Below are 13,948 nucleotides of genomic sequence, written 5' to 3'. Positions count from 1 at the left end.
GAACAGTGGGAAATTGAAATTTTAAAAACTACCACTTATAGTAGCTTCAAAAAGTATGTAATTCTTAGGAAAAAATCTGATACAAGATGTGCAAAAACTATATACTAGAAAGTACAAAACACTGCTCAGAAGTCCTAAGTAAATGTTCTTTGGGCAGAAGACTCAATATTGTTAAGAGGTCAGTTCTTCCCAAATTTGTCTATGGATTCAATGTAATCCCAATCAAAATTTCAGTGGGCTTTTCTTGTAACAGTTGACAAGCTGTTTCTAAAATTTATAATGGAAATGTAAATGACCTAGTATAGCCAGAACAACCTTGAAAAAGGACGGTAAGAACTTACTACCTGATTTCAAAACTCCTTAGATAGGTACATTAATCATGGATGGTACTGGCTTAAAGACAACCAAGTAGATCATTGTAACAGAATGGTGGTCAGAAGTTGTTCTTGAGAGAAGGTTTTCAATCGAGGTCAAAGGCAATAAAGTTAGATAAAGGATTTTTAACAAAGGATTCTGGAGTAATTGGATATCCATATGCTCGTACCACTTAAATAACATAGTTATTTTGATAACTATGATTCATACCTAGAACCGTATGCAAAAATTAGATCAAAATAGACCTAAATGTAAAACTTAACTTCATCAAAATTAGAAACAAAGTGTTTATAACCAGATTATGGAAAGAACTCTCAAAAGTCAATAATAAGGAAATAACCCATTTTTAAATGGGAAAATGATTTGAACAGAGACTTCTCCAAATAATATATACATAAGGTAAATGACCATTAGAGAAATGCAAATTAAGACTACAGTGAAATACCACTACAGGCATACCTTGGAGATAATGTATGTTCAATTCCAGACTACTGTGAAAAAGTGAATATTGCAAATCAGGCAAGTTACACAAATTTTGTTGTTTGCCAGGGCATATAAAAGTTACATTTATACTATATTATAATAGCATCGTGTCTAAGATGTTGTGGCCTTATGTCCAAAAGAAAAAACTTAAAAAATAATGCATTGGAAATATGGCGCCGATAGACTTGTTTGGTGCATAGTTGCCACAGACCTTCAATTTAAAAAAAAACAAACCCCACAGTATCTGTGAAGCGCAGTACAGTGCCACACAATAAAATGAGGTCTGCCTGCCTACATATACCTGTTAGGAATAACGAATACTGTCATACAGTGGTGGGCATGTAAGATAGTCCAACAACTTAGGAAAGTAACTTGGCACCTAAGAAGTTAAACGTTCCCCGACCATATGGCCTAGCCATTCCATTCTTACATATTTAGTTAAGAAAAAGGAAAATATGTGTTAATGCAAAGATTGAAAAGGAAGTGTTAGTCATAATAGCCACACAGCATAATCCAGAACAGGTAAATGGATCAACAAATTGTGTATTCACTACACTGAGTTTCTATTCAGCAGTGAAAAAGAATGAACTGTTGATACATGCAACAATGTAGATGAATCTTAGGATAATTGTGTTCAATTTTCTAAAGAAGTCAAGAAAAAATACATACTATATGATTCCATTTATATAAAATAGAAAATGCAAACTGATGTAACAAAGCAGATCTGTGGTTTCTTGGTGTTTGGTGGGGAGGCAGAAGGGAAACTTAGGAATGATGACTGTCTTTCTAGACTGTGGTGATGGTGTATATAGATGCCCAAACTCACCAAACTGTATACTTGAAAATAAGTGCAGAAGATCCCACATATAAGTGATATCATATGCTATTTGTCTTTCTTTGTCTGACTTCACTCAATATGATGATCTCTAGGCCAATCCATGTTGCTGCAAATGGCATATTTCATTCTTTTTAATGGCTGAGTAGTATTCCATTGAGAAAGAGAGAGAGAGAGAGAGAGAGAGTGTGTGTGTGTGTGTGTGTGTGTACACCACAACTTCTTTATTCAGTCATCTGGCAGTGGTTGTTTGGGTTGCTTCCTACTTCAATTTGAAAAATTAAAAGTACTAAAAGCACTATCTTGATCACCCCTCTCCCCCCAAATACCTGAAAAGAAATTAGTATATCTTCTAAAAGAGAATTTAGATAACGTTCATTTCTGTTTAAACCTCTCAAAGAGGGCAGACTTACAGATTTTTATTCTTAATTATCAAAACTATTTACCTAAACAGTTTGGATAGAAAAGAAGACTGGAATACAAAATCGATTCCCAGTTCTGTGATAAAGACCTAACCTTGATCCCAAAGTTAAAAATCAGAGTTTCCCCTTTTGATAGTATAGCAAATTTAGTTCCCATCTGGCTCTTTTTCACCATATTTTCCCATTTCTTCTTTAAAGAGTTTTCCCTGTTACAAAAACTTTAGTCTTAAATATCTTAAAAGGAATTTTATATCCACTTTCATTGAGGTATATGAGGAGTGGGCAGTTTCATTCAGTTTCCCTTTTAAAAAAACAAACTTTTAAACCTACCTATCATATCCTAACTCCCATCTTCCAAAATTATGCAATATTGAAAAGTGTGTTGTTATATAGGGGACAATATTTTAGGTAGTGTTCGAAAAGCACAGCATTTAAATTTTTGATTAAGAGTAGTTAACACTGTGTACTATTCAGCGTTTCGCCTTTTTTAAGTGTTACATTCTTTCAGAAATACAGATAGTAGGAGTTGGTAACTCTCAGGGGCATCCCATCCTCTTGAAATAGTCCCCTTAATGTGGTACACAGGTGTAAATGACTTCACTGTGGATTAAAAACCAACACAGAATAACCAGATCTTATACTGAGGTATAGAAACGACTGTTCTTTTATTGTGGAGACTTCTCATTTTATCATTTAGGGCCTGATGTCATCAGTGAAAACACTAGCTGTCAACGCAGTTAGGTGTCAAGTCTCCAGGCATGCTGGACAGATCACAGTGAGTGTGCTCATTCCTCATGTAAGAACAGGTCTGTGCTCTGAAGTTATGACTGCAGCAGGCCTGTACCACATGCTTTAAAAAAAACCATAGATGTTATTCAGCATAACACACCATTGTACTAAGTGACTTGGTCCTGTTGTCAATAGCCAAAAAGTTAGAACTTGAATCTTGGAGACCCTTGCGTTGTAAGCAACCTTCAAAGGCTTGAGTATTAACTTTCTTCCCCTCTAACACTCCAGACTGATACCTACTAACTCATGCTTTTGCTTGAATTTATTTAGTACTGGGACTTCATTCACAGGGTTCATTTCTTTAAGGATTGCTGGAACAATTTTATGTTGTTTTCTCTGCTCAGAAAACCTTTTCTCCATCACTCAGTCTAACACGTTTTGAAGCCCCATCCCCTGTCAGTCTCACTGCCACACCTCTCTTTTATCATTGTACCTGTACATGCCTCCGTTACTGCCCTGTTCAGACTGTGGAAAAACTCAGTTTCTGAAGCTGTTTCTTGGCTTGCTTTGCAGATTGCCCCAAAGTAAGTAATAACCTCCTAAGGTAATAGTTAAGAAATAACCATAACCTCTTGTTGTCCACCTCAGCATGGGTTTTATTTATTTTGTAAATATTTCTGTATTTCCTGTATTGCTTTGGAGATTCCATTGTCTTTGAGTAAGATCCTTTTTTTTTTAAATTTTATTTTGAATCTCTTCTTTCCTATTCGTAGCATGCAGTTTTGAGAAGTGTTTTCTCTGCTTGGGGGAAAAACAAATCTTGGTCTAGTTTAACAGTTGGGAATACTGTATACAGATACTCTCTCTTCAAGGTTTAAGACTGAGTAGTCCTGCAGTTGGTTTCACTTTATTTGAGCTGGTTCTCTAAAACTTTGAAGGGAACATCTTAATTGCCAATCATAACTATTGTGGAAGTTACCTTGAGAAATGTTGTCTGAGATAATAAAGAAGACTTAACTGCCGGAATCTGACAGAATGAGAGCAGCTCCATGAGTTTGGCGTTTATGTGGGGGGACGGGCGGTGGTGGTGGTGGTCGCATGTAAGTCTGGAATGCCTTTTGGCAGCATTCTGAAGAAGTGAGAAGAGTCCGGCTGAGCCTCCTGAACTCTCAGCTGTCTCCAAGTCCAATTTTGATGAAGAGTTTAAAAAAAAAATCACAAAACTTTATTAAATATCAGCCATGTGATGTACTTAATTAAATAAACAATTTTAGAATGTCTTTTATTTTGCAGCTTTTCTTTTAAAATCGTTTCAGTTTTTATTGCTTATGGAGGGATCAGCAAATGTTTCTATAAAAAGAGCCAAGTAGTACATATTTTAGGCTTTGAGATCCAGATGCTGTCTCTGTTGCAACCCTTTAAAAATGTAAAAGGCATTCTTAGCTTCTAAAAAGTACAGAAACAGGCTGCCGGCTTGCTTGTGACCTGTGGCCTATAGTACTGTTTCTCAAAGCATACTCTGCAGCTCTCTGAAATGTTTGCAGGTGGGGTGCGTGTGTGCAGTTACTTTGGAAACACTTGATACAACAAAATAGGTTCCTTTACTAGAAGACAGTTCGTGTTGGAACCTTTATTATCTGGGTTTGACAAGTGACAAAAATCCAACTTGAGAAGTACAGGGACTAATGCTGTTGGTAAGGATGGCTGGGTTTCCCATCTTTGTGGACCATTTCTCTCCTTGAGTACTTGGGGCTCGCTATGTTTAGCTGCCAGCTCAAATGCCTCCCCCCAAGCCCCCAACACACACAAACATGCACACGCACACGCACACACACTCACACACCTACTTCTGGTTTAAACCACTTGTTCACCGTTGGCACAATCACGGTGGTGTATGTAAGTGTGGTAAGAAAGTTAGAGGATCTATTTTCAGAAGAATGGGGGTTAACATCAAAAGAACATTCTTTTTGTGAATTTTGTTTGCAGTATTAAAAATTTTGAAATTTATCAAAGAAAACACAGCCAAAAATTTGACCAAGAGGATGATAGTTTAAACATGTCAAACTAGGATGACAATTGCCATGATTTCATGTTAGTAAAAACATTGACAAAATTAAAATTTCCACTTTGTAAACATTAAAGTTTTCATGTTTTAAGTAAGGAAACTTTCAGAAATAGTTGCTCCATTGTGTTCTTCAGATAATTTTTAATTGACTCATTCAGAATGAATATTTTATAAGGAATAATAATAAAGAATACACTTCAAAACCTGTTAGGAACTGTTTTAACAAATTATGAATTTTAGCTTTGTCAGTACTGGTTTTTAACAATGGAGGTATACAAAGTAGTAATTCTACTGGTGAGATTCTCATAGCACCTACGTTATGTTTTCCAGTGGTAAAATCTCCCTCATTCTTTCCTTAAAAGACATTGTGTGATTTTCTTATCTTATTGTTGGAATATGTTTGGTTTTCTTTGATCCATTGGTTTTCAACCCAAGTACCTCCCCTCACCCCCCGACATTTGGCAGTATCTGGAGACGTTTTTGGCTGTCACAACTCCAAAGGTGCTATTGGCTTCTAATGGGTAGAAGTTAGAGATGTTGACAGACACCCTGCAGTGCACAGGACAGCCCCTCACAACGAAGAATTGTTCTGCCCAGTACGTCCACAGTGCCGAAACGGAAACCGTACTTTGAATGAAAAGCACACGGGCTGTCAGTCCATGGGCTTTACTACTTGTGTTTCTTTTGAGTATATTGCCTTTAAAAAATTTAAAAAAAAAAAAGCTCCTTAAGATGCAGAATGAAGCTATCAGCCTTTAATTGCCAGAGAACATAATTTTAATGTTTCATGTTCTACTAACAGTTTTTTTTCTTGTTGAAAGAAGCTATTTGGCAAATTACTATTACAGGACAACTGTTATTAATGATTACTTAAAGTTCAAGTTGCTTTTTCAAGAACTTGTATTATAAATATAAAGGGAAAGGACAAGGAAAACTTGAGCTGTCATCTTGTATTCATCGTAAACACCTTGGGACCTGAACTCTTTTGTCATGTACGTTACTGTGAAGTTACTTCCAATACAAGCGACTAGCACAGTAATTAGTGCCTGGGGTGTAATAGGCTCTCAGTAAATCTTTAATGGGAAAATGGGTAAAAGTGCAGCATACCTATTATGTCTGCAGAATGTGTGCCTTGCAAGTCAGGTAAGATGCCTGATCACTTGCCTCCAGGTCTTTTTCAAGTTTGCTCTCAAACTTCAGTGGAATTCCTCTGGCCCCTTCTTCCCTCTCCCTCCTGCAGCCGTTCTAAGAAAATAATAATAGAGTTTACTGACACTCAGTAGTAGGGTTACTTAGAGTTACTTAATTTAAAGTATTTTTCACACTATGAACTATTACTGTCTTCGTTTTTTAACAGATGAGAAGACTCAGGCTTAGTGACAGGAGTTAAAATTCAGACCCCTGTCTGTTTTGTACCAAAGCTGTGCTCGTAGCCAGTGCAAAATATATGATGGTGTAATTTTGTCCACAAGAGCTAGACTAATTCTGAGTCCTGGAACTTCAGTATCATTTTGGGAAAGTTATTTAACCCCTCCTTCCTTTCTAAAATACACCTAATAGTATGTCTTAAAGCTTTTCCATACTGTTTGGGAAGACAATGTAAAAAGACGTGAAACGTATCAAGTAATTGCTAAATGACGTAAGAGAGACTATAAATGCAAATAGAATTTAGTGTGGGGAAGTAGATTTGAAATTACTTCTTTAAAAAATTTTTTTCAAGTATATAGCCACTTTTCACCTTTTATGCCAGCAACTGGACTTCTGTGCTAGTTCTGTCAAAATACTGGCTTTCTCCTAGCTTTGCTTTTGTTTTCTCACCCACCCTGAACTCTCTGGTTGTTCACCTGACCTAGCAACCCCTCAAATCCCTTACCATTATCCTCTCCAGGCTACGCGTCTTGTCCAGTGCCCAGCAGATTTGAGAGTATGCTATTTCCAGTCCCACTCTAGGAATGGTAGTGGGAATCTGCACTATTATTTATGGATTCCAGCAGTAGCTAGTCCTTCAGTACTGATTTTTAGTCATTTTATTTGTTCGCAGTCAGTTTCTTTCTCCACTCCCTAGAGGGTGTCTCCAAATTGTACTTACAGCTTTTTTTTTTCTTAAACCCGTTAAACATCAAATGGCCTCTCATTTCAAATAGTTTGTAAGGCTTTCTATTAGCTAGTATCTGTTAGACTTGCTCTAAAGTGACCTTCACCTCTGCAGCATCTCACCTTTTGATGGTTCCCCTCTTTTGAGGTTGCCTCTTCCATAGCATCTAATACGCGGTCTCAGTTCTGCCCCTACTGGTTCTTCTTCATTTCCTTTTATGCATTTTCTTAACTCTCCTGTCACTGTGTTTTCTTTCTGGGAGATTTCATTCACTTCCGTGGCTTCGTTTGTGAACTATATACCAGTGAACCCCACTTTTCCAGTCCAGATCCCTCTCTGGAACTACAGGTGGTTATTTTCAACGACCTATTGAACACTTCCAGTGTGGAGTTCAGGGCCCTTCAGGGTTGACATTTGTCAAACAGAACCTATCAGTGTACCCTTCTCCCATAAGAAAAGACTTGCAGACTCTTCTTTTGTATTGTCTTCCATTACCTCTTTCTTAGTGTCAGTCTTTTTTCAAGTTTGTCTTTTCTCTATGCTTTCTAAAACCCTTTCTCTGTTCCACTACTAGAATTAACTAAAAAGGAAAATTAACTGTATGTTAAAAAAAAAAATCTCTGCTTGCCATTTGTGTAGATTGAAAATCCACGTTCCACGGCATGGTGTTTTTCTATAATGGAGTTGAGATCAAATTAAATGATGATCTTTAACCAATTCTCAAAGAGATGGATTTTTTTTTATTTTAACATTTTAAGTTTTTTCTAGGTCCCTTAAAAATTTTTATTACCTGCTAACCACTTTTATCATCATCTGTCATAGGGTGGTATTTGAATTGGCTTAAACTTTTATACATACTATGTAAGTTTACAAATGTCAGATTTTTGAGGCGTTTGACAGGCCTTTCACAATGTGACTACCCAGCTGGTCAGTTTTATTCGTTGCCGTGGCTTACTTTCCAGTCTTAGAGAATTTGTTTCAACTTCCTGACTAGCATTTATTTATTAATTGCAAGACATTCAGCATGGTGTTAACAATACTTATCTTTTTGGATTATGGGGATTAAATGAAATAATGCATGTGAAGGGCTTAGTTCAGGGACTGGCATGTAGTAAACACTCAAGAAACCTCAGCTGCTGTTGTGTTGTTGGGCTGCCTTGTACTCAGCCTGAGTCTCTCCCTGTACCCAGATGTGCAGGGTCATTCTTGCCTCTTCATGCTACTCCCAGGCCCTGGAATGCCATGCTCTTCCCTCCCACTCCCTGTGTCTAGTCCTCTTTCTTCTAGTAGTCGGCTCTTCTAAGAAAATTTTCCTGGGAAGTGGTCCTTTATCACCCCTCTCTTCCTTTACATAAGCATCCCCTGTTGGAGCTTTTTGTCATACTTTTGTTTGGCTCATGTATTTCATTTCAGTTTGTTTTCCAAACATTTTTTATTGTCTTTACTGGACTTTGAGCTCTTTCTCAGTGGTAGGGATTATTCTCAAATCTGTTGGAACCCAGTGCTACCTGTCCTGCCTTAAGCCAGCAGGTTTTCAGTCAGTAAACATAAGCGCTGTCATCCAGGTTATCTCACTTAATCCCCACTCACAACCGCTCTGTATATGTCAGCATCACTGTTATCAGATACTGAAACTGAAGCTGGATGAGGTTGAGCGATTTGCCCCAGGCCACTTAGTTTCTAGCTGCTACAAAGCTAGAATTCGCCACATTTAATAACTCCTGTTGTACAGCCATCCCCTTACACATTTGTCTTTTATTTATACTATAAATAAAATAGCATTCAATTTATTAAAAGAGGTTTCTTGATGATTGTCTTTGAAGCACTTTGTCTTTGATTTTGTAATGTATAAAATATCTCAAGAATTGGAATGCAGTTAATTCAGAAATGTGAAAGTTTAATCTATGTAGACCTTGTGTTCTTTATACTCTTGTATTACTTAGCAAAATAATTGGGTGAATAAATATATTTAGGACACTGAACTTCTTATACAGTATTTGCATAATAAATAGGTAGTTGGAGTATTTTGTATTTAAAGTAATGTATTTTTTTTCCAAAATTTAATTCAATTTTTCACTAATTTGTATTAGCTTTTATTAAATTTTATATGTTTAACAATATCTTTGAGGGTAATTATGTGTTTATATATAAATGATAGCCCTTAGTCCTTATGGAAGGTTGTTTTAAGAACATATAATAATAAATTTGGATGACATAATGATTTCTTTTGGCTTTGTATTCAGTGAAAAACACTCATTCTAATAGCTGAGAGGGGCAGGGAAGAGGTGGTGGTATTAAATTAGATTATTAAATACAAAAATATTGTATGTTATTAATTTTATAAACAGTTTAAAGCCAAAGTAACAATGTACACAGTGATTCTAGTTATTCTGTAAGTTGTAACTGTGGTTTAATTGAGTTACATCATAAATTCCAAGAGTGAGGGACAGTTCTTTTAAAGAACAAAGTATAGAGTTGAAGATGAGCAGTATTTATTTCCCCATTGTATCATCTTTAAATTTAGTTTATGAAATTATTTTGCTTTATTTTCCTTTTTAGATTTGCTTGTTTGGAAAATATTCTTAAGCATTCTTCTCATTGCAGAGATTGGTAACATTCTAAACCTTACCCTTGTAATAGTAATGTTTATATTTTATTTTAGGGAAGCTATGCGAAATTATTTAAAAGAGCGAGGGGATCAAACAGTACTTATTCTTCACGCAAAAGTTGCACAGAAGTCATATGGAAACGAGAAAAGGTAAGATTATTGTTTTTCTGGTGGATATTTAATTAATAGCTAATAATAACTATCACAAGAATTTGCAAACGATGTATTATTATGCAAGTAAGACTGTGGTTTCTATTCTTGGCTTAATTTGCAAGTACAAAATGAAAATTAGAGGATTTGTCTCTACTGAAGAGGCAGAACAAAGTAAATTGTGGCTTATTTAGTAAAGGTCCTATGGCAGGATCTCTGATTTCACAAAATGAAATAATCCATAATTTTTATTTTGGGCTGCACGATGGTCCCTAAGTATTTCTGTGATATGTTAGCTCATACAAAAAGTAGCTTTCCTTTTGGTGGAAAATGTAGTTCTATAAAGAAAGGTGACCCCAAAGTACCATTTTAAAAGGAAAAGGCTAAACAGCCCCCTAAATTGAATTATGGGGTGATTGTAAAGAAAAATCCTCCCAGCTTTCTCCACCATGACCCTGTGCCTGTTCAGATGAAGAAAACCAGCAAGGCTGAGCTGGTACTCATTCCACATGAATGTGACACCACAGAAATTACCTCTACATCAGACTAGTCAAATTCAGTTATAACAGGGCTGTGTATGTTTAATATTTGTCATAATATCTTTCAAGTTTCAGCTTTTTTGGAGTATAATTGTGGGCTTTTGTTACTTGTTTTCTCACTTGGTTCCTGGAATTTTCTTGTTGAGTTTCTCACGTCTTTGTCTTCAGATAGCATTTTTGCGATAAGCATTTTGTGGACAAATGTTGCTTATGGGGGAAGATGAAAGATATTTTTTGGATTGGCTAGAAAGACCAAAACTGAAGTGGGAGAAGGAATGGAAACTCAGGCTTGGGTGTTGGGTTGAAAGGAATGAATGGAATTTTAGAGTTTGGGAAATAAAGGAAATCTCAGCATATGCATAAGAGAAGGGAAATGTAGTCTATACAATGATTTATGTGCTAGAAGAAATTTGAGTAGTATCTTCCTCAGAGACCTCTAAATCTGAGCTGAAAAGAACGTGAAACTTTCTAGATAATTTTATCCTCAAAGAGGATAAACAGGTGAAAACAGTATTTAGGACTCAAACCAAGTTTTCCTTTTTAGTTATTCAAGTTTACTAAGTTTCTGCTTATTTTATCTTACTTTACTAATAAAACAATCATATATTTAGAGTTAAGTATGGGAAGAAGTTGGCATCTACAGTTTGGGACATAGAAACCAGATCAGGATAGAGGTCCCTTTTTGTATGAAGTTGATACTGGAAATTCAGGAGTTTGTTTCTGTTTGTTTTGTTTTGTTTTTTCCATTAATGGAATTGTGTGTATTTAGGAGATTGTCTTTTTTTCCCCCTAAGCAAAACAGAACAAGTCAGTACCCTCATTACCTGAGATGAGTCTAGAAGGCTAGCCCTGCACTTCATAGTGAATCTGAAGAAGAAATCGCTTCCCTTTATCAGTCGTGAGCTAGACATTGTTCTGGAGATGCCCTCAGAGTAATCTTGTAGAGTAGGCATGCTGTAATCCCCATTCTGTGAGTGAGGAAACAAAATCAGAGATTTTAAATATGCTCAGTTTCACTGTAGTTAGGAATTGAGGGAGGCAAGATTAGAACTCCTGGGTCTGTAATTCTTAATTTCAGGGTTTTTTTCCTCTAATTTTCATGGCCTTCCGTGTCGTGTTTGAGTGTTAATTATCTACAGCATGGCTTAAGGATGGAGAAGAACTAGAGAACCTAAAGATGCCAAAAGAACACAAACTTTGTAATCTTAACTTTGCCCTGGATTATCTCTTTTACCATTAGTGAGTGAGCCTGGGCTGGATCTAATGGAACTATGACTAAACAGATGTTCATTGTATAGCTGCCAAGTGGCAGTGTTGCTTTTTTCCCCTCTGGATTTTTTAAGATCCATTTTCATACAATTGGATTCATTTATTAACTCATTTATTCTTCATTTCTAACAACCCATTAGGTTCCAAGTACTATGCAAAAAACTCCTTGCTAGGAATTTTAAAAGTCACTATGTCATTTTGTTGCAGGAAAATGGGACGGGAGAGGATGGCCATGTCCCAGGTCCCAGGCGAGTTCCTGGGGACGTGCCCTATCAATTGAGGGTCCTTGGCTTCGCGCAGGAAAGAATTTAAGAGTGAGCCATAGTAGAGTGAAAGTAGATTTATTCAGGCAGATAAATACTCCATAGACAGTGTGGGCTGTCTCCAAGGGTGAGAGCACGAGAGGTCCTAGTAGACACACGTTCCATAGAATGTGGCCTGTCTCACTCAGAAGGGAGAGCAGCTTAGGAGACACACATTCCATGGACAGAATTCGTGCCATCTCATGAGGCGAGAGGCAGCCTTAGAGCATGGGGTCAACCTAGGAAAGTGGGATTGGCCATGAGGTGTGGAGGTGGCTAGGGCTCAGTAACTTCATATGCTAGCAAGTGGGAGAATTATTCCAGCTGCTTTGGGGAAGGGGTGGGGATTCCCAGGAATTGGGCCACCACCCACTTTTTGGCCTGAATGGTTAGCCTTGGAAATGTCATGGCACCTGTGGGTATGCCGTTTCCCATGCTGGTATAATACAATGGGTGCATAATGAAGCTCAAGGTTTACTGGAAGTCGAATCTTCTGCCATCTTGGGCCTCAAGGTCTACTGGGGGTTGACTCTCCCACCGTCTTGGTTCTAACCAATTTATGTCCTGTCCGCAGTTGCTGTGTCATTCTTTAATGGTTGTGCCCTGCCCCCTTCCCTCCTGTCTAAGTTAATACTACAGTGAATAGCTGAGGCTCAGTGGGGATAACAGAAGGGGGAGAGCTACTCAAAATTACACCTAAGTCCAGATAAGATTCCAGTTTGTTAATCATTATTAAAAATACAAAGCTATAGTGGCTTATCCAAGTTAAAGTGGGTGATTTAATGGTTATCTTTTATTATGGTTGCCTCTGTTTTCAGTTTCTTTCTGTTATTTGGCAATAGTCTGGTCAGTCTAAAACCCCAGTTAAAGAAAGCTCAAAGAATCTAAGCTTCGAGACTCCCAAGAGTGAAGAAAAAATGATGAAAAAGCCAGAGTAACTACTTGCCTATATTTTAACTTATTTGTATTATTAAAATTTCCAGAAAAGACATGCATTGATGGTACAATAAGGGTAGAAACTTCTTAAAAGTATTTGATTTTTAAAACTGTATTAGTAGTGAGAGACTGCTAGCACAGTCCAGCCTCCTGGATGATTGGCAAGGCTTATTTTCTTCCTGGAAGAGGTCTTGTCCCTTACTCATCGGTGGAGTGCAGTGGAAAGAGGAAGATCTGATTTCTTTCTTGTTGATCAGATTCAGGCCTTTCTGAAAAGCTGCTAAGGCATTAGGCATGAGGTAACGTGGGGACATGACCACAGTCCTCTTGGCATACAAAATAATTCCAGTGAATGATGCTAGAAATATTTGGTCAGGAAGTTTTATCCTAAAATATTAAATTGTTCTCAGTATCCGCTTTTTTGCCTAATAATGAGTATTTGTTTGCATAACACATCCGGTATCCCATTTATGTTAGTGGTTAGTTTTGCTGTTTTATTAAAGAAGGTCTTTCTATATTGGAAAATAAATTTTACAAAATTATTTTGTCTGGAGGAAAATTTCCATTGAAGAGATGGAAATGCCATTTGACATACTAACATTCCTTCAACTTTGTGTCAGGGGAAGTATGAATAATCATCAAAGGGCAATGATTCTGCCAAGATAGTCAGATAATGTAAATGATGAAGTGTTTGGATTTTGTCTAACCTTATATATTGGGCTGAATAAAAAGGCTCCTTTGAATCTGTAAGGTATTTTCCAGACCTCATCTCAGAATCTGAGGAAAAAGTTGTTGAATCATTCTCTGAAAAGACTGATTGTTTGAACTAGGAAATGAATAAAATCATAAATGTGTGCATATCACCGCCAAGTGGCAGACAAAAGCATTGTTTGTCATAATTGCTTAGAGGTAGCTACTGGGAAACATTAGAAAATAAAGACACATTGTTTCATAAAATATTCTTTGATAGCAGCTGTTAAGCTGGAAGCTAGCCACTTATTGGTCAGACTTTTCACTGAGTGGTGCAAACTGGCCAACTGTCCAAATTCAGAAAAGCATCAATTCGTATCCCATTATAAAGGTGTATTCTAATTTTTCTTGTGTTAATTGAGTGGCATTTTTTCTTATCCCCACTCTATT

The 13,948-nt window shown here is 36.9% G+C and overlaps 1 protein-coding gene across 6 annotated transcripts in view; it reads left to right on the top strand.

Moving 5' to 3' along the window:
• RBPJ (recombination signal binding protein for immunoglobulin kappa J region) overlaps window positions 1-13,948 on the top strand; it is a 203,268-nt gene that overhangs the window by 166,916 nt on the left and 22,404 nt on the right. For all 6 annotated transcript variants that reach the window (XM_010963034.3, XM_045522693.2, XM_045522695.2 and 3 more), the window contains one exon: window positions 9,667-9,762. In XM_010963034.3, coding sequence (XP_010961336.2) covers window positions 9,667-9,762 — 96 coding nt within the window. The remainder of the gene's footprint in view (window positions 1-9,666; window positions 9,763-13,948) is intronic.

The sequence above is a fragment of the Camelus bactrianus genome, chromosome 2, assembly GCF_048773025.1.
Source record: "Camelus bactrianus isolate YW-2024 breed Bactrian camel chromosome 2, ASM4877302v1, whole genome shotgun sequence".
Taxonomy (NCBI): Eukaryota; Metazoa; Chordata; class Mammalia; order Artiodactyla; family Camelidae; genus Camelus; species Camelus bactrianus.
The sequence above is the reverse complement of the archived record's forward strand: the minus strand, read 5'-3'. Positions and strand labels throughout refer to the sequence as shown.